This window comes from Ochotona curzoniae, unplaced genomic scaffold (genome assembly GCF_017591425.1).
Source record: "Ochotona curzoniae isolate NIBS_2020 unplaced genomic scaffold, NIBS_Ocur_1.0 contig_46, whole genome shotgun sequence".
Lineage (NCBI taxonomy): Eukaryota > Metazoa > Chordata > Mammalia > Lagomorpha > Ochotonidae > Ochotona > Ochotona curzoniae.
The window spans coordinates 7,045,308-7,064,780 of record NW_024466340.1 but is presented as its reverse complement, the minus strand read 5'-3'; the positions used below and the strand labels follow the sequence as shown (position 1 = coordinate 7,064,780).

The window sequence follows — 19,473 nt, the reverse complement described above, 5'->3', positions numbered from 1 at the left end:
TGTGTCCTATTCTTACCCAGGGTGGGAGGGTGAGGAGCTGTGGGTGCCCATGGCACCTGCTGGAGCTCTGCCAGGGCCTGCCAGGGCTGCGAGCCCTCGATGCCCCGCTGAGCCTGACCCCACACCACTTCTCAGACCTGGCAGAGTGGGCAGCAGTCCAGGTAAGGCCTTGACACAGCTCCACAGCCCAGGGGCTCTGGGGGCTTGCTTGTTGAGTACAAGAATCCTGGAAAAGGAGTTTAAAAAACAAAACCATTATGGATAGCTTTCTGGTTGGAGCTGAGCGGCTGACATCAAAGAAGGGGGCACAGCGGCAGTGCCGGCCCGCCGGGAGCGCGCAGCAGGTGGACGGCAGCCGTGGCCTTGGCCCTGCGTCAGTCTGAATTCAAGGTGAGGCACACCCCTTGCAGCACCCAGTGAGAAATGTGCCTCGTGGTGAAGAGATCTGCTTCAAAGACCAGGCCGACTCCCATGGCGTTGCGTCGCATGGAGGTGGTGTAGACGGGGGTCCGGAAGGTGTTCTGCAGGGGAGGGCCACGGAGGAGGCAGGGCTGTGGCTGGGCACTGCACGCTCAGACAGGCCACCCCTTCATGAATCTCCCACAACGCCCTCCCGCACAGCTGTGGTCCCGGCACGTGGCCAGGCACAGGGTGGCCGGCAGCTGGCCTTCACCTGCAGTTTGAGGCGGTGGGCTTCAATGGGGATGATCTTGAGGATGGGCAGCTCCACAACCAGCACCTTGGGTTTGCTCTTGATCAGACAGCCTGCCTCTGTGTCCCAGTCGGCGCCCTCCAAGTACAGCCCTGAGACAAAGCACCCTGCAGGCAGAAGGGGAAGTGCTAGCCACGTGGAGCACCCACAGCCGGCTGCCCTTGCACACTCGGACTTCTCCCACACCCTGAGCAGCACAGTAGGGACCCCACAGATTACGCCTCCCTCACCCTGAGGAGCAAGTGCGGACTTGGCATCCAGGCACAAGTCAGAGCTGGCGCCTCAGGAACCCCATGAGAGCAGGCTCTTGGCCACAAAGAAGAGGCTGAGAAGGGTCTGTCGTGTGGCCCCAGGGAACGTGACAGTCCAGACACCGCCCCATGAGCCCCTGTGCGCATGGCAGGGAGCAGCAATCACCAGCTGCCTAGCTGGAAGCCAACACCTGTGGGAGCTGAAGTTAGAGAAATGGCTCCCACACAGCCTCCCAGCTCACAGGACGCTGCCTGCTGACCCAGTTCATGTCCAGAGCCAAGGCTGACTAGGAGCCCATTTCCCAGGAACTAACAAGGTTGAACCCCAGGTGCCAATGGAGAAGGGAAGCCCTGTGCCCGCTCAGGGAGGTGGTGAGCAGACACAGCCTGGCCCTTTCATGGAGGCCAGCTCAGGGAGAGGCCCACCTTGTCCTGCCCGCTCGTTCACTTCCTCCGCATCCTGGAACTTGGTGACCTGCGTGAACAGGGTGGAGCGGTCCAGGGGCCAGCCGTTCTTGCGGCATGTGGCCTGTACCAGCGCCGTGAGGTAGGACTCGGGGATGTGCAGCCCCGAGAGCCACATGACGCCAGGCTCGCCCTCGGTGACCTACGGGAAGAGTAGAATGAGGGCTGGGGTTGGAGGCTGCCACCAGACGCCAGGGTCAAGCGCAACCCCAGAGGGTTAGCAAGTCCCCCCCTCAGGGGCACAGTGGCAGCCCACATGGAGAAGAATGAAATTCAGCTGGCCTGCCAAATGCCAGATGGGTCAAAGGTGTGAGAGGGAAACCCGAGCAGCACAGGAGCCGAGTCTCCTGAGAGTCTCCGTAGCTCAGAGTCCTGAAGACAGGTGAGGAGACATTTAAACCTCTGGAGAGGAGGAGCTGGGAGATATAGCGCCAGCACTGTCACACAGCTCTCCAGCCAGTGTGCGGCACAGCGGCAGACAGCCACACTGGGAGACAGCCACAGCACACACACGCATATCATACTGTGGATTCTGAGGCACACGTTCCCGAGTGTGGCAGAACACACATGTCCCATGACCACCCAGATGTCCATCAGAGGAACCAGGACACAGGACATCCAGAAAGAGCCATATCTGTGTGACCTAAGACAGAACAGCTGATAGCCAATGCACAGGGCACGGCAGGTGAAGCTGCCACTTGGAGTGCGGGCATCGCATAGCAGGGCACAGATTTGAGTCCCAGCTGCTCCAACTGCTGATCCATCTCCCTGCTAATGCCCCTGGGAAAGCAGTGGAGGAGGGCCCAGCTCCTTGGGCTCCTGTGCTCATGTGGGAGACCTGGAAAAAGCCCCCGGTTTCAGATTGACTCAGCCCCAGTCACTACGACTGCTTAGAGTGAACTAGCAGATGGAGGCTGCTCTCGTGGGAGTGTGCACGTGCACCTCAGATAAACAATCTAAAAACCCAGTGTGTAGAGCAGGCCTCACGTGGAAGGGAGTAAAGGCAGAGCAACGCACAGAGACCCTGAGGAGCTGCGGGAGCCAGGCCGGCTTGCTGCCCTCACTCACCCAGGATGTGTACTGGCTGAACCTGCGCAGGAAGTATACCATCCAGTTCCCCAGGGACTTGAGGGTGTCAGGGGCGAGCTTCCTCCAGATGCCAGGGATGTGTCCAATGAAGAGGGACCTGGCCACATCGTCCAGCTCGCTGCTCATCCCAACTTCCCCTGCCAAGGCCTGGTGACCAAAACAAGTGCAGTGGGGTGAGACGGCCCCAAGTGTGGTGCGCGCTGCCTCCCCCGCTGTTCCCCCGTCACGCATGCACATGCCAGGCTCACCCTCTGCAGCTCGGCCAGCGACCGTGCCATCCGCACGGCAAGCTTGTTGAAGCGCTCCAGCTCCTGCAGGAGTACCACCGAGGTGGGGGAGATGCCAAAGCCCAGCTGCTTCCGGACCTGGTCTAGGTCAAAGACCTTGGGCATCTTGTGCTCGATGTCCTTGGCCACGCTGCCGATGTAGTCATCGCGGCTCACGCCAGTGCTAGACTCCCCTACAACCAGTACCAGCACATCCCGAGGTGCCGGTCCTTGGAGGGTCCCCAGAGCACCCGCGCCCACCCACCAGCCTGCTCACCCGTCTGCGGCTGCAGCTCCAGCAGGTGCCCCCACATATCTCGGGCTGCCTGTGTGTAGTAGCCAATCTCGGCATTAGGATGAAGACCAAACACTTCCGGCGTGTTGGCCAGAGGCAGGGCCTCAATGGCTTCTAGAACCACAGGGAACAGAGGCCACACTGCAAACCCACCCCAGTTCCGAGGGTCCCAGATGGGCATGGCTGAGACTTGCACTGTAGTGTGGAAGTGTTTATTCCATACACACTACACACACCACACACACACAGGCATGCGCAGACACAGCTCTGAATGCAGATGCCCACTGAGCTTGTGGCTGCACTGTCCTAGAGGTGGCCCTGCCCCAGGATAGGAGGCTTGACCTAGCTCGCGCAGCTGTCAGGTCCTTCACAGGCCCACTCAGGGACCAGGCCTGACCTGCATGAAGCCCCAGCCTGGCCAGGGTTGGGAGAGCCACCGAGGCAGCCACCGGAAACAGAAGAGCACTTTAACAAACTTTAGACACAGGTGTTTGGTACAGCAGCTACAACACCATGGGGACTGCAGCCCGTGTCGAGAGTGTTGAATTCAAGCCCCAACCACTCCAATCCCAGTCCAGCTTCCCGCTTATGTGGCCCAGGAGACAGCAGGTGATGGTTCAAATGCTTGGGCCTCTGCTGTCCACGCAGGAGACAGGGACGGGGCTCCCAGCTCCTGGCTTCAGACTAAACAGCCCAGGTTGTGGCAGGCTTTTAGAGAGTTAATCAACGAATGGAAGATAACTCCCCCACCCCCAACCTTCCTTTGTCAACTGAAATTTAAAAATTTTGAGAAGGCTTCCTAACATTTCCTGATTCTACAAGCCATCGAGGCCCTGCCTTTGGCCAACATATGAAAGAAATCTCACCAACAAATTTCTCCTTTATATCCCCAGTGGGGATTTTGTAGTCCACCTCCTTGTTCCAGAAGAAGTGGAATGGCTGGAAGGTGTCGAAGATGAAGTCGCCCAGGTACTCATCCATGTAGGTGGTCAGGATGCGACGGTCGAAGCTGTCGATGGCGCGTCCCCCATACATGACCTGAAACGGAGACCAGTGAGGGCCAGCAGGGTGTGTCTGCTGGGCCCTGGGCGAGCTCCTCCCCACCTGGCCACTGCTCAGCTCTGACCTGCTGGTTTGAATAACCTTCGAGCCCCACAGCATGGAGGAGCTGCGGAAAGATCTCTCCAGGCATCGGGCCCAGAGTGGCGCGGGAATGGAACGATAGAAACCCCTACTAAGCACCAGACAAGTAAAACAAAACAGAACCAAACCAAAGAAGTCAGCAGCCACCCGGCTCAGGGTCACTGTTGTCCCTGGAGCTGGTGGACAGGCCCACGGCCTGGTGAGGCCACAATCCGGCTCAAGGACCCCCATGCATGAGGTCCCCAGGACCTTGAGCGGCCCCTAGGCTGGGCCGGGCTGATGTCACAGGGCCTCGGACACCCGCAACCATGGGGAGCAGCAGTGAGAAAGGACCCAGGGCACCAGGGCCTGGTCTAGCTGCAGCCGTCCAGGGTTCCCAGGCACTCCTACCTCCCCAATGAGGTACTTCAGGCTGCCCCATGGGATGCGGGGGTCGTGCTGCTGGAAGGCTTTTGTCAGGTACGTGTTGAGGATTTCCATGCAGACCTTAAGAGAAGGGGTACAGCCCGATGAGAGAGAGAGCAGCCCATGGAGGCAGGAGGTGACACGGCCGGGACTTGGCGGGGGTGGGGAAGGCAGCAGTAGCTGGCACCTGGAAGTCGGACTCGTTGAAGTCATAGTACACGTTCCAGCCGATCTTGCCAAACTTCCTCCGCTCCTGTACCACGGCGTGGAAGAAGGCCAGCACATAGACCATGGACTTGAAGGCGGCATGTGGGCACTGATCCAGCATTTCCTGAGTGATCTTGAAGTAGGTGGCCCTCATGTTCAGCTTGAGCCCATTGGGTGGCTCCGTGACAACCTGAGGGAGAGGGGACACAGCTCGGGCAGCCTGTCTCCCTGGCAGTCTCCCCACAGTGCCGCCGTGTGGAGCCAACACTACCACTGTCTCGAGCACACAACCCTGAACCTTGGGGTCCCCAGCAGTGAGCAGAAGCCGTTGCATCTTCTCCCACATGTTCCAGAAGAACGTCCCCTGGGGGAGCAGTCAGAGGGGCCTGAGGCCACCTGAGTCCTCTGCATGCAGCCCTGGACTGTGGGGGTCAACTGGTGTGGCCCTGGTGCACAGCCCACTAGACCTTGTCATGGCCACTTGCAGAAGTGGCAGAGATGGCCTGGGAGTCCAGTCACCAGGGGACAGCAGCTTCCTCCCAGAGAGGAAGGGGGAGAGGGGATTGGTAAGGTGCCCTCCAGGCTGTGGGTACCCTGAGTGTTCACTGCACACACACACAGACAGGGGACAGGGCTGCTGGTGCAGGGTGCCCGTCCCAATGCCAGACCTTGAGGGACTTCTGCAGGACCCCGATGGGGAAGCCCTTGGTGGGGTCCGTGGTGAGCCACAGGCGGAAGTCGGGGTGCGGCTTGGTGATCCTCTCCAGTGACTTCTCCAGGTCCTTCAGCCACTTGACCAGGAGGTGACAGTTCTGTAGCATCAGCCACTGCCCACGGGCCACGGCTGTCTCCAGCAGCTGCAGCGCCACCTGTACCAGGGTTCAGGGGGGCGGTGAGGCCGAGGCTGGCGTCCCAAAGCCAGAGAGACACTCCCAGTCTGGAGGATGAGTGAGCGTGGGGCACCTGCACCTCTCCCCCTTCCAAGAGCCCCAGATTCTTCCAATTCACACCCCTGAGGCAGAGTTGCAGCATCACCTGGAGGTGGGCACCAGTGCCTTTGGCTCGCCCGCTGGCTAACCCAGCATTGGCATGGGTAACCCTACTGCTTCATTCCCAGGCTTTCCCAGCACTCTCTGTCCCACACAGGGCTGGCCCCATGGTGCGCCCTGGAGCATCTTAAATGGCATGCGTGGGTGTATGCCATGACTCTGCCCTGCATGCTGCTGAGGCCCTGCTGCCCTTGACCAGTCAGAGCAGTGGGGGGCCAGGGACCAAGGGTGACGGCAATGCCCATGGGCAGGTCTCATAAGCCACATCGCCTGCCTGAGTCCGGGGCTCCCTGTGTTGGAAGTGTGAGCAGGGCCCACAGCTCAGTGCAACCTGCTTAACACGCTCTGAATGCACCCAAGGACCCCCAGTTGCCTCTTACCTTCTCTTGACCTTGACCCATGGCTAGGAACTTGAGGCGGTTTCCTCCAAAACCGCAGCGCTCGGCTAACTTCATCAGGTCGCTGGCGGGGTCAGAGCCAGGGCTCAGGATGAAGACGATGGGCGAGCTGGGTGTGCTCTGCTCAAAGATGGCCTCGAAGCTGATCATCGGGGGCTGCACGTACCTGCCGGACACAGCAGCAAGGTGTGCACAGGCTCAGCTGGGCCAGTGCAGCCTCCACTCAGGCTGCTGGAGAGGCAGCCCAAGACGGACCCCCATGTCTGGACCCCTGCCCCTTATGGGGGAGACCTGGGCGGAGCTCCAGGCTCTTGCCTTCAGCCTGGTCCAGGCACAGCCACTGCACCCACCTAGGGAGCAAACAGCAGAATACGAGAGCTTGCTCAATCCCCATCCCTGCTCAGCCCTGTCATTCTTCCTTTCAAATAAAAGAACCTTAAAAATACAAGAACAACAAGGAACCCTCATGGGCAGACAGTGGCACAGGCAGTGGTGAGTCTGAGAAGAGACGGGGCCCAGGAGGGCCAGCAGGACTGAGCATCACCATGGCAGGGTTCCCAGGCCCAGTGTGGCCTCAGGAGTGCAGGCTCTCACCAAGTGGGGCCGCCCTGGGTGCCTGGGCCTCACGCACACAGCTGCCTCCCTCTCCACCTCTGCCTGGTGGCAACATGGCTGGGGTCTCGCCAGATGCGGGTGCCAGAAACAGTACCGAAGCAGCTTCTCTCTGCATCACCCAGTACGAGTCACTTGTGCGGTTTTGATTCTTATTTCATTTTCATTTATTTGAAATGTAGAAAGAGAGAACAATTCTTCCATCCACTGATTCACTCCCCAGAGGGCCCCAATAGCCAGGGCTGGGCCATTTTGAAGCCAGGAGCTCCATCAGGGTCTCCCACATGGGTGGCAGGACTGGAGGACCTGGCCCTTCACCATCTGTGCCCCGGGTGCTTCAGCTGGACCAGGAGCAGAGACAAGAACCAATGCCAGACATGTAGATGCAGGCTGTGGATGGCCCCTGTGTCCAATGCCCTCCCCAGCTGTTTGGCAGTAGCCTGCGATCTGGCCATCTAACTGTCAAGAGATGTCACGCAAAACTCTGGGTTGGCTTCTTTCAAGGTGCTGGGGATCTCACCATTCCAGCCCTTCTGCCACCTGCCCTCCATGGCCTGGGGCTGAGAGTGGTGGCCTGCATGGACCAGGGATTGGCTGGGAGGGCCACCCAAGCCCCTGCTCTTCCTGCTGCCAGTCATGAAGGTGCAGCTGAGCTGCCCCTGTGAGTTCTCCCATTGGTACTGTGCTCAGTGCCACTTGAGCTTCCTTGGGCCCCCAGGCCCTCCACGAGGAGGAACTGCCACAAGGCTGGTCCCTGCCGAGATGCTCGACTCACAGGGACACACAGCAGCTGCAGCTCCCGGAAGAGCAGTCAGAATGTCTCAGGGGGCTGATGGTGGCTACACAGCCTAGCAGCTGGACACACTGCACTCTATAAAAGGCAGTGCTAGAGGGCGCTATGTTTGGTGTTGTCTGGTGGCTATGAGGAAATTTGAAGTAACCAGCACGACCCAGAAACCTGGGGAGCCCATCACTCCCAGACCAGCCTGGGGGACCAGGGAGCGACACTCCTCCTCCCAAGCCAGGGCCAACACCCCAGAGGGATGCACTTACTTTTCTCCCATGGTCAGAGTCACGTAGTCAGTCACGGCCCGGTACACACGGTCCACGCGGAAGCAGCGCAGGATGAGAAGCTTCTGGAAGGCGGTGATGTGTCTGTCATAGCCCAGCGGGAACGGGAACTGCTCGAGGGAATCCAGGTCATACCACTGGCAGGAAGCAAAGCCCGCTTTGGTGTGAAGTGCCCAAGGCCAGCGTAAAGGGGTGAGGATCGGCAGGTGCAGGAGCCCCCCACCCCAGCCATGCTGAACTTGCTCTAACACTTCCCACACCAGAGACTCTTCGGCTGCAGAGGGGAGGGGACCGAGTCTTATTCACTGTTGAGGCTCTCATGCTCATCAAGTACCTGGTACCTGGTGGGTGGGTGAACAGGTGGAAGGATGGATAGGAGGGCAGAGCTGGAGGGAGCGGAGAATACAATGGACAGATGGGTAGGTGACAGATGGCTGGACAGACTGATGATCCTCCCAGCCCACTGCCTGAATGAGACAAAGAACAACCCTGGCCAGGCACTCAGAAGGCACTGCCCCCACTCTGTACGGGTCCCTCGCACGGGGCCAGGGCTCAGTCTAGGTGTGAAGACGGCTGGAAGGTAGGGGAGTGGGGTGGAGGAAGAGCAGGTGGCCACACCTCCTGCCAGGTGGCAGTGTGCTTCTCCACGTCACCAGGAAGGTTCCCAAAGGTGTCTGCGAACAGCTCTGACAGCAGGTTGATGTCCTCCCAGCCCTGGTCAGACAGCCACGCGCACGGCTTCTTACGCTTGCTCTTCTCCAGGGAGATGTTCCCTGGCCACAGCAGAAAGAGAGGGGTCAGCAGTCGCCATGCTACCCATGCCGCCATGTTGGCCTCGCTTGTTTCTGGACAAGTCCACCAGGCAGGACAGGTCAAGAACGAGGCAGCAGCATCAGCTTGCCCTGGTCACTACCAGGGACCCAGGTCGAAGGCTCTGAGTCCAGCCTGCCTGGGAGCTGGCGGAAGCTGGGGTCCCAGGGAGAGAGGAGGACGTGCCACTGCACGGACTGGAACCGGGACTCAGAGGAGGGGGCAGGAAGCGAAGGGGCACTGTTACCCTTAAGGAAGAAGTCCAGCTCTTCCTGGGGCACCCTGCCCTCGGCTTGCTCAATCTTGATGGTCATGTTGAATGAGAACAGCAGCTTGTGTCTCTCAAACAGCCCTGTGGGAAGCAGCACACAGCATCAAACTTCTGTGCCTCCCACTACGAGCCGCATGCCACATGCCCTGTGCACCACAGGCCCCAGCGCACTTGGGGGAGGAAGCCAAGCCCGTTGTACAGCCCCGCTGGGCTCACCCGTGCAGCCGTAGTTATAGATGTTGAAGGTCAGCGTGTCCATGATGTTCCTCAGCCGCTTGAGCAGGATGGAGTCAGGCAGCGACTTCTTGAGCGACAAGCCGAACACATCGAGGAAGGCGCTCAGTGAGTACTGGTACATGGAGTTAACAAGCGCCATCTCGGAGAGCACAAAGAAGAGGATGGCGCCCCTGCGGGCGGCCGGCCGGTAGCCGTCACGCAGCCTGTCTATGTCCAGGGCTGTCTTCTCGGCCAGCTTAAGCTTCTCGGACACCTGGGGGCGAGGCATGGGTCACGCAGGACCAGGATGGCCGGAGGGTGGGCAGGGGCCTGGGGGCCCACTCCCCGGCACCCCTACATCTCTAGGGGAGCGTCACACACTCAGCCATCCCAAACTGGCGCTCCCTGGGCTACCAGGGCCAGCCCAAGGCAGGCGTATGACTCAAGGAACTCCCAGAACCGTCCTCCTGGGAACAAGGGAGATTCCTGTGAGTCCCCGGGGGTGGGGTGGTCCTGTGATCATGGGAGGGACTGGAGGACACAGGTGACACAGCTGACACAGCCCAGAAATGCAGAGAACGTCTTGAGGACTCCCGTGGGTGTTGGCTCCTTCTGCCATAAGCTGGATGTGGCCAGCTTTTCTGCCAGCCTCAGTAGGCTGAGTCCTTGCGAACACCGCCAGGACACCTGCCTCCCATAGCACACCCAGAGGCGGCAACCTTTTCCCATCACTCAAACCCCCAGATGAGCGGAAGCCCACCTCAACAGGTCCCAGGTGGACGCTCTGGACCCCTGGAATGTGAACCGGTCCCCCAAAGTCCCAGCCAGGAGCCCCCCTTCCCCTGGCCAGGCACCTCCATGGCTTTGGACTTGGTCTCCTCCAGGGTGTACACCAGCTCGGCGTTGTCCAGCATGTTGCCCGTGGACGTGGCCAGCTCCCGCAGCAGCGAGTCCTCCAGGTCCCGCAGCAGGTTCTTGTTGTCACTCGTCTCCTGGATCAGGTGTTCCCGTTGCTCCTCCAGCTCATGCCGCTCATGGCTCACCAGCACACTCAGCAGCTGGTCCTCGAGGCCCTTCAGTGTGACTGTGGGGACCACAGGCGCCCCTCAGCACCTGTGGCCAGCCGGGGCCACGGGGCCTGAGTGACCGAAGGCACATGGCTGAGTGAAGACACATGGGTGGCAGCCTCTGACTCTTCCCACAACGGACTGAGACAAAGGGGAGAGTCTCCGACCAGAGCGTGTCCTTGGATGCCCCACCCAGCCCCACAGTCAGTCCCACGAAGCTGTGGTTGCCGCCTCTGGGCGTCACCATGGCTCTCTCCACCCAGATGCACTCCATGAGGCTGGCACCAAGCCTGCCTGGTGCTGAGCTCAACTCTGTGGAATAGCTCTCTACATGGGGTCACCAGGCCTGGACCTGTGGCCCTCAGAGCCCCCGGCCCCAAGGCCCCCCGGCCACCCTTACCCGTGTAGTTGATCACCATGGCCTTCCCGAACACCGAGGGCGGGTATCTGGGGTTGGCCAGCTTGGTGTTGAGGTAGAGCCGGAAGTTGGAGTCGTAGTCCACTTCCTTGTCCCCCAGGATGATAAACTGACGCCCCTGCGTGAACTTGATGTTCTTCTCCAAGACGTTGTCGATCACAGGGTCGATGTACTCGTCCACGTCGTGGAATAGGAAGGGGGTCCCATACTTGATGGACATCTCCAGCTGCTTGAGGAAGTCAGGGTCGTTAAAGGAGGCCACCTGGAAGAGAGGGGCAGGACACCGGGAGGCACGTGGCTAGCTGCAGGGTGGCACCGGAACACAAGGCCGATGGAGAGCAGCGAGGGAGCAGGTACATGGTCCCGGGGTACCACGCTGGCCAGACGGAGAGTGGGGAAAGGAGAGGTACATGGTCCCGGGGTACCACGCTGGCCAGACGGAGAGTGGGGAAAGGAGAGGTACATGGTCCCGGGGTACCACGCTGGCCAGACGGAGAGTGGGGAAAGGAGAGGTACATGGTCCCGGGGTACCACGCTGGCCAGACGGAGGTTTGAAGAAATAAACAGGTGTGTAGCCTGGGGACACCCAGTAGCCGGGCTCAGGGCAGCTTCTCCTGCACACACACCGTTCAGCGGCTTCTGTGAATGGCCAGGGACTCTCATTCCACCTCCCAGGAGCCTCCCAGTCCCACAGCCCCCTGTGCCATGGTCAGCCCTCTGTCCTCACAGCTCAACCCTCCCAAGGGCACTTCCAGCAGCACCCACTCCTTTGCTCCCAGGCCTGCTCCCCAACCCTGCCCTCATGTGACCTGTGCACAGGTGGGGGTGGGGGTGGCAGTGGTGGTGGGGTTGCGGGGGTAGAAGTGGGGGTGGAGGTGGGGTGGTGGGAGTAGGGGTGGGGGTTTCCAAAGGATCTTGAAGCAAGTCCTTCCTCCTCAGGATCCCTACAAGTTCCTCTGTGTGGAGAGAAACAGAGCCAGGACCTAGAGCTCTGGAAGCACGCCCTGTACAGGCAGCAGCCAGCCCCTGCTGCTAGTGGGAGACCAGAACATGAGAAAGCCGGACTCCAGACCAGACGGCAGTCCCTGCTGTCCCACAGCGCCGTTCCGGCACAGACCACTGCAAGCCACCCGCGTGCCCACAGCACCGCAGACAGCAGTGACACAGCAACCCCGAGGCCAGATGGCCACGTTTCACTGGGTCTCTGAGACCCTGTGAGATCTGCCCCACCGTGCAATGTGGCTCTGTGAGGCAGAGGCGGCACTGCCCATGAGGGCCGCGGTTCTCCAACATGGCCGACCACACGGCACCCAGGTCTGGGAGGCAGTGGCAGCTGCTGCAGCCATGAGTAGCACTATCTGGGTCCCCGGGAGCCGAGGGCTTCAGCAACCGAGCCAGAGGGAGGCCTTGTCCATCTAGAGACCCAGAGATGGGGTGCAGCAAACAGGAGAGGAAGAAGTGGCATGCCAGGGAGAGCTGGGTGCAGATGTGAGAAACACAGGAGACCCGCCCGCCACAGAGACCTTTCAGGAAGTCCAACAGGGGAAAGCAGCATGGCCAGCTCTCCAGAGACCCTGTGCCTAGCTGTGAAACTCCACCCAACCCATGGCAAGGCCCAGCCGCCAGCCGGCCTGGGAACTGGGCTCCAGGAAAGGACTTTCCCACCCCGACAAGTTCCAGCGACAGGTAACAGACAGCACAAGACTGCAAGATGCAGAGCAGTCCCCCAAGACCCTGTGACACAGGCCCAAGATGCTCCCCAGTCCCTCCTCGTGGCGGGGACCACATGGGGTCACCACCCCAGCAGGTAAGAAGTTCTGGAGGAGGTGGTAAGAACCCCAGGATCCTGCAGAAACACTCTTCTGAATTGACCTGCTTGGGGTCCCGGTGCTCTAGATTCTAGAGCATTCAAACCCAAAAAGACAGATGGAAGGAGGAAGCAGGGAGAGGGCAGGTGGCAGTGAGCCCAGGGCAGGAAGTTTCTGACCACCAGGAGCCAGGGGACAGGCAGTACCGGCTGAGGGCTGCGGCATGTCTTCAGGGGACGACAAAAATGCTGCAGGCGGACTTGGCACCTGTGTCAATGCATGGAACCACGCCTGCACGTGGCTCTCTTCCCCTGCCCCTAGGACTGTGTGGAAGGAACCCCAGCTGAGGAAAGCCAGAGCTCAGCTCTGGGGGCGGGGAGGTGCCTCCTACCCGCAGGTTGTTCTTCTCCTCTTTCCTCTTGATCCAGTTGAGAGCCTGCTGCTGGGGGTCTATGCAGAGGGGGAAGCGGCTGGCGCGTGTGGTAAGGATGCCATTCTGGACCGAGAGCTCATCTGGGGGCAGGCCCTGGGAGCCCCACCTGCAAGGGCGAGCAGCGTCAGCCTTCTGGAACAACTTACCAAGGCCCCAGGCTGCTCCATCCTGGAGACACCTGGGAGCCACCACTCTGCGGTGCACCCACGGGGACCCCGCCCACCGTGCACCTGCTGATCTCAACGTCATCGGTGAGCAGGTTCTCCAGCCGGAAGGGCTGGCTCAGGGGGATCTCCCGATCCAGGATGTCGCTCTGCCACACTTGGTTGACCATCTCGTCACGGAACTCCCACGTGAAGGCGCCCTCGTAGCTGAGGAAGGCGGAGCACAGCAGGCAATCGCCCAGCAGCTTCACCCGGCGGTGCATCAGTTCGTCCAGGTCATTGAGCCACCTGGTGCAGGTGAGACCGTTGTGAGCCACCCTGTCCTCCCCAGGGCACGTCCCATGCACCCTGCCTTCTATCACTCAAAATTTGTCATAAATCTTGTTGGACCATTGCTCTGAAGGGAATAAAGGAAACGGTGACCCTGACCCCCTATACGTACAGGGTCACCCTACTGTACCCACCGCTGTGTTTGCTGGAGTGAGAGACTAAGGATGAGAGTGAGACAAAGACCACGAGAGGGAGGGAGAAGGGATGGTGAGAGCAGGAGACAGGGCTGACGACTGGGAAGGAAGGTACAGGGCACTGGTGACCTCACGCAGCAGTAGTAACCACAGAAAGAACCTTCTAGAAGGAACCTCAACACTTGGCTAATGGGACTAGCCAGAAGAAAATGTGATTTCAAATGTCCCTTCTTCTGGTGGAGAGAGACCCTCCCCCAGATGCATTTTGTGGTTTCCTGCCCTGGTAAGCCCAAGGACCCCCCCATGCTGGTGGGTGGGGATGTGGCTTGGTCAGTGCTTTCGGACCAAGCACCTAAGCACAATCCCCATGCCTGGCCAAGTATGCTCACTCAGCCCAGGGGGGTTGGGGAGACCCCACCCAAGAACAGATGGAAGTGTCCCTTGCCCCTCCAAGGAGACACTGACGACCATAGCCACTGGCTCACCATGAGCGGACAGCACTGGCCAGTGCCCTCTGCCTGTGTCCACAGACGCCAGACCAGAAACCAGGGCCCACCCAGCACGGGCGGCCCAGGGTTCCTGCCTGTGAGGACCACACCAGCCACTGGGGTGACAGGCGAGGGTTCCTCCCGCCAAACTCAGGACCCAGGGACACCCCACCTCCCTCTGGCCACACACACCCCAAGACTCCATTGGGGATGGGACCACGTCTTCCTGTCTCCTATGTCCTCCACAGCTACTTGGGACCTACTGAAACCGCCATCACCCACATTTAGGCAGGTGTTAGTAAGACCTTGTCCTTGGGCTTTCAGATCCGAACACAGAATCAAGAATCCATATGGTAGAAGTCCCCCACGTGGGGCCAGCTCCTAGCCCACGGAAGCCTGGGCAGCAGCGTGGCTGGCCCTCAGACTGACCTGACGTTCTCCGACCCCAGCCCAGAGATGAGCTTGTCGGCTGCAATCAGGCGCCGTTCCATGATCTCGGCCTCCTCCTGCAGTTTCTGCTTCTCCAGGATGGCCGCCTCGTACTTGGCGCCCAGGGCCTCCAGTTCCCGCTGGATGGCTGCCAGCTCGTTTTGGATGCGCTCCAGCTCCCGCTTGGTGAGGTAGAAGTTCCGCTCCAACCTGGCCACCTGTGGGTGGATGGTAAGGTCTGGGATCGTGGTACGAGGTGGAACCAGCGGCAGCGTGCCACCCTGGGGGTCCACGGCTGGCAGCACATCCCTGTGCAGGGCAGTGTCCTGGGCCCAAACTGGCACACGTGGGCCAAGGCCACCATGAGATGACACTTCCTGTGGTTCTTACAGAAACTCAGGGTGGGGGATTCCCAAAGACAGCGCTGGCCTTCCTGAGGGGTCCAAACTTTCTGAGTAACAAAATAGATCTTACAAGGATGAGTTCCGCCTCGGCCGTGTCATTTTGACCCAACTGTCCTCAACAGGGACCAGTTCTGTCCTTTAGGGGACATTTCTGGATGTAATGGTTTGGTGGTATGGGGTTCTGGGGGTGCCAGAACCTCTTGGGGAGAATCATGGAGAATCACCTGCCCAGGCCTGAACCGTGCAGGGCGGGGAAACAGGCACCTTTGTAAAGACTGTGGCCACTCCCCCAACGCACACAGCACCCAAGGCCGGGCCAGGCCAAAGCCGGGAGCCTGGTGCTCCACCCAGGTCTCCCACAGGGGTGCAGGGGCCCAAGGACCGGAGCCAGCACCTGCCACCTCCCAACATGTGTATTATCAGGAATCAGAACCAGAAGTGGAACTAGAGAGGAATGGGCCCACTGTCCCCAGCAAGGCCGTCACCATGCCCCAAGGTTGCCCTTCTGAGGGCTTTGCTATCCACTCATCACCCAAAACTAGGGAACCTTCCAGACCCCAGGACCTGGGGTTCCTGTGGCATCTAAGCGAGGGCAGAATCAGGAGTTGGCTCCCCAGGAAGTGTGGCTGCAGTGTGCAGCCTGGCCCTGTGTGCAGGCAGATACCTTCTCTCTCTTGGGCTTGATCTCCCTGAAGACATCACAGTAGCCCATGACGGCCTCGACAAACTTGAGCATCCCCAGGCCGGCCTTGCTCACCGCCTCCATCTCCTCGATGCTGGTGTTCAGGGTCCGCAGGAGGCCTGCGGACGATGGGGACAGGGGCAGGGATGGCCTCGCTTGCAGACAAAGGAAAGGGAACGGGTCCCTCCATCCTTCAGTGCCCGGCGGACACCAACAGGGCCCAACTAAACCAAACTATGGCGAGTGCCCAGGGCATCCATGACCTGTGACCTCCTGAGCACTGAGGGAGGTGGAGGGGACACGCAAGGGGTTGTGGGTCCAGGGTAAAAGCAAGCCACATGCACCCAGCCACACCTGCACCCCGGGAGCAAGTTCTTGTAAGTGGAAGCACATGCAGTCAGCACTCAGCCAGACCAGGCCAGCTCTCCCCGGCTGTGGCCAAGCCAGGCCTACGGGGACATGGGCTGCCCCTGCCGGCCATGCCCGCTCCCCCTGCTGCCCTGCTTTGCCGTCCTCTCCCACCAGGAACCGTTGGTCCTCCTGCAGGACAGGCAGCTCGGACACTAGCTGACCACAGCGGCCCGCTCCTGCGTCGGTGGACACTCACTCTTGATGTTTTTCACTTGGCTCTGGGTGATGGCGTCAAAGTCAAGCTCCATGAGCGATCGCAGGAAGTTGGGGTCGGACATCATGCCCTTGGCCGTCTTCCAGTTGAGCTCCTTGTAGCCCTTCATGATGAGGAGGCACTCACACACCGTCTGCACCTGCTTTGGCGGCTTGGCGAAAGACCTGGACCGGAAGGAGGCAGGCTCAGGGACCCGGCCAGGGGAGGGCAGGGCTCAGGGGCGTGGGTGGCCCCGGGGGACGCCAAGGGTGGGAAGCCTCCGTCTCCTTGTTATTCTGCCTCTCGAACAAAAGAGAACTAGACTAATCTCCGTATTATATAGAGAGCTCCAAGGCCCAGGGCTGTGGGATAGCAGGCTAAACCTGAGGCGGTGGTTTGAGGTCCAGCTGCTCCACCTCGGATCCAGCTCCCTTCTAATGCACCTGCTTCCACGTGGGTGACCTGGATGGAGTGCCAGGCTCCTGCTTGCAGCTTGATCCAGCCATCACCATCGCGGCCGGCTGGGAGTGAGCCAGCCCACAGAAGATCCTCTGCCTCCGCCCTTCAAATCAATCAATCTTTTTTTAAAAAAGATCCTGGAAATGGATATGGAAATGAAAAGCACCAAAGGGACATTGTTCAACATTATGAAGGCTGTAGGTCACAGACCATCAGCCAATACCAAACTGAACGGGGAAAAGCCCGCAGCTGTGGGACAAGACGAGGATGCCGACTCAGCACTGCTACTCAGTGCAGTGCTGCAGGCTTTAGTGAGAGCTCTGAGGGAGGAGACAGCAAAACTGGAAAAGAGAAAAATTACCCATACTTGCAGATGACACAATCATACATGGAAAACCCCCATACTGCCCCGCACGCTGTTGGCATCCATCAGGCAAGGCGGCGCGGTCGCAGGCTGCAGCCGGCATTCACACGGAGCAGCAGCCGCTCTGTGCGCTCGTGATGAACCCAGACAAGTCCGAAACCCCATTCACAACAGCCACAAGAAATGAAATCATTAGAAATGAATTTAACCAAAAATGCGAAAGACCTCAACGAAAGTTATCAAACTCTGATGAAAGAAATTATCAAGGATGCAAAAAAAAAAAAAAGGAAAGCTGTTCCTTGCTCATGGATCAGAAGATCGATCTTTGTCTACACGACCTAAGGCAATCCACAGATTCAGTGTCACCCCCATCAAACGCCCATGCCATCCTCTACAAAGCTAGAAGAAACAGTCCTAACCTTGATGCGGCATCACAGAGGACCGAGAATAGCCAAAGCGATCCTGAATAAGGAAGATCCTGCTGGAGGCTCCACAGCACCTGTCTCCAGAGCAGCCAGAGCCACGGTAGTTAAAGCAGGGTGACCCTGGGACAGGGACTGATGGAAAGATCGGTGGAGCAGCATACAGATCTTAGAAGATCGTCCACATACATAGAGCAGCTGGCTGTGACAGTGCTCAGACTGCACGGTCGGGCAAGGAGCAGCTTCAACAAATGGTTCTGAGAAAATATTATATACACACATATAGGACAATGAAATTAGAATCATATCAACTCAAGATGGATCTAAGACCCGAGACTATGACGTTGCTGGAATCAACTGTAGAGGAGACACTCCAAGACATTGGTATGTGTGGGGGGTGGAGCTTCTTGGACAAGATCCCGCCCCCACCAAGCAGAGCAACAAAGCAAAACCATACAACATGGCATCATCAAACTGCGAAGGTTTTGTAAAGGAAATGGTCGACAGAGTGGAGAGACATCCAACAAAACTGAAAAAGAATGTCTGCAAATGGCCTCTCTGACAAGGAGTAATATCTTGAGTAACTTTAAAAAGCTGAGAAAAGGGGCTAACACTACAGCCTAGTGGCTAAATCCTCACCTTGCATCCACCAGGATTTTATCTGGGGTGTTGTTCATCTCCCAGCAGCCCTGCTTCCCATCCAGCTCCCTGCCTGTGGCCTGGGAAAGCAGTTGAGGCGGGACCTTAAACTTGCATGGGAAGAAATTCCTGGCTCCTGGCTTCGGATCAGCTTAGCTTTGGCCATTGTGGGCTACTTGGGGAGTGAACCAGCAGATGGAAGATCTGTCTGTCTTTCCTTCTGATTTTCCAATGAAAAAAAAATTAAAGCTGAGAAATGGTCTAGGAGCTCAACAGAGAGTTCTCAAAAGAGGAAATACAATTGGTCAACAAATTTCTTTTTTTTTAATGCTCAGGGCCTGGCGCAGTAGCCTAGCAGCTAAAGTCCTTGCTTTGCATGTACCGGGATCCCATATGGGCACCAGTTCTAATCCCAGCAGCTCCACTTCCCATCCAGCTCCCAGCCTGTGGCCTGGAAAAGCACTCGAGGACGGCCCAAAGCCTTGGGACCCTGCTCCCACGTGGGAGACCAGGAAGAAGCTCCTGGCTCCTGGCTTTGGATTGGCTCCACTCCAGCCAATGCAGCCACTTGGGGAGTGAATCATCGGACGGAAGATTTTCCTGTCTCTCCTCCTCTCTGTATATCTGACTTTGCAATAAAAATGAATAAATCTTTTTTTTAAAATGCTCAACATCACTTAGCCAACAACACCAATCAAAACCACAGCGTGTGCTCACCTCGCCCTGATCAGAACGGCCATGTAACACAGAGGGCTCAGTGCTGGCGGGGCCCGGGGGGAGGCGACGTGGGCACTCTGCGAGGGACTATAAACCAGTGTCGCCACTGCAGAGAGCAGAGAAGGGGTCTCTGACAGGTGCCTTTTTTTTTTTTTTCATTTGAAAGGGAGAAACAGAGAGAGAGAAAGAAAAATCTTCCACCGGCTGGTTCGCTCCCCACATGGCCGCAACGGCCGCAGTGAGCTGGCCGAGGCCAGGAGCCAGCAGCTTTTTCCAGTTCTCTCACATGGCACAGGGATCCAAGGACCCGGGCCATCTTCAGCTGCTTTCCAAGGTGCACCAGCAGGGAGCTGGCTTGAAAGTGGAGCAGTCGGGTCTTGAACCAGTGCCCACACAGATGCCACAGCTTTTACGACACCCCAGAGCCAGCCCCACGGAGAATTCTTGACAAAACTAGAAGCAGATTTGTGCTAGGATCCAGCAATGCCAACTGGGTACAAACCCAGTGTGAGCGCAGTGAGTCAAGGAGAGCTTACAGCCCGTGTTTACAGCAGCACTGTTCAGAAGAGCCAGTCTGGGATCAGCACAGAGCACTGCACACATGCCACGGAATATTATTCACCCAGAAAAACAATGAAATGCTACCATCTG

The 19,473-nt window shown here is 58.7% G+C and overlaps 1 protein-coding gene across 1 annotated transcript in view; it reads right to left on the bottom strand.

Moving 5' to 3' along the window:
- Positions 1 to 71: 71 nt before the first annotated feature.
- The window catches only part of DNAH10 (dynein axonemal heavy chain 10), an 85,211-nt gene continuing 65,809 nt past the window's right edge, over positions 72 to 19,473 (bottom strand). Inside the window, exons 58-79 of the mRNA XM_040987127.1 lie at positions 16,225 to 16,406; positions 15,600 to 15,736; positions 14,532 to 14,749; positions 13,217 to 13,438; positions 12,945 to 13,092; positions 10,728 to 11,007; positions 10,115 to 10,344; positions 9,261 to 9,534; positions 9,021 to 9,125; positions 8,582 to 8,736; positions 7,946 to 8,100; positions 6,263 to 6,446; positions 5,502 to 5,702; positions 4,814 to 5,023; positions 4,612 to 4,707; positions 3,945 to 4,116; positions 3,061 to 3,192; positions 2,766 to 2,977; positions 2,497 to 2,664; positions 1,390 to 1,570; positions 674 to 819; positions 72 to 521 (exon numbers count right to left, since the gene is read on the bottom strand). Coding sequence (XP_040843061.1) covers positions 375 to 521; positions 674 to 819; positions 1,390 to 1,570; positions 2,497 to 2,664; positions 2,766 to 2,977; positions 3,061 to 3,192; positions 3,945 to 4,116; positions 4,612 to 4,707; positions 4,814 to 5,023; positions 5,502 to 5,702; positions 6,263 to 6,446; positions 7,946 to 8,100; positions 8,582 to 8,736; positions 9,021 to 9,125; positions 9,261 to 9,534; positions 10,115 to 10,344; positions 10,728 to 11,007; positions 12,945 to 13,092; positions 13,217 to 13,438; positions 14,532 to 14,749; positions 15,600 to 15,736; positions 16,225 to 16,406 — 3,955 coding nt within the window. The 3' untranslated portion in view covers positions 72 to 374. The remainder of the gene's footprint in view (positions 522 to 673; positions 820 to 1,389; positions 1,571 to 2,496; positions 2,665 to 2,765; positions 2,978 to 3,060; positions 3,193 to 3,944; positions 4,117 to 4,611; positions 4,708 to 4,813; positions 5,024 to 5,501; positions 5,703 to 6,262; positions 6,447 to 7,945; positions 8,101 to 8,581; positions 8,737 to 9,020; positions 9,126 to 9,260; positions 9,535 to 10,114; positions 10,345 to 10,727; positions 11,008 to 12,944; positions 13,093 to 13,216; positions 13,439 to 14,531; positions 14,750 to 15,599; positions 15,737 to 16,224; positions 16,407 to 19,473) is intronic.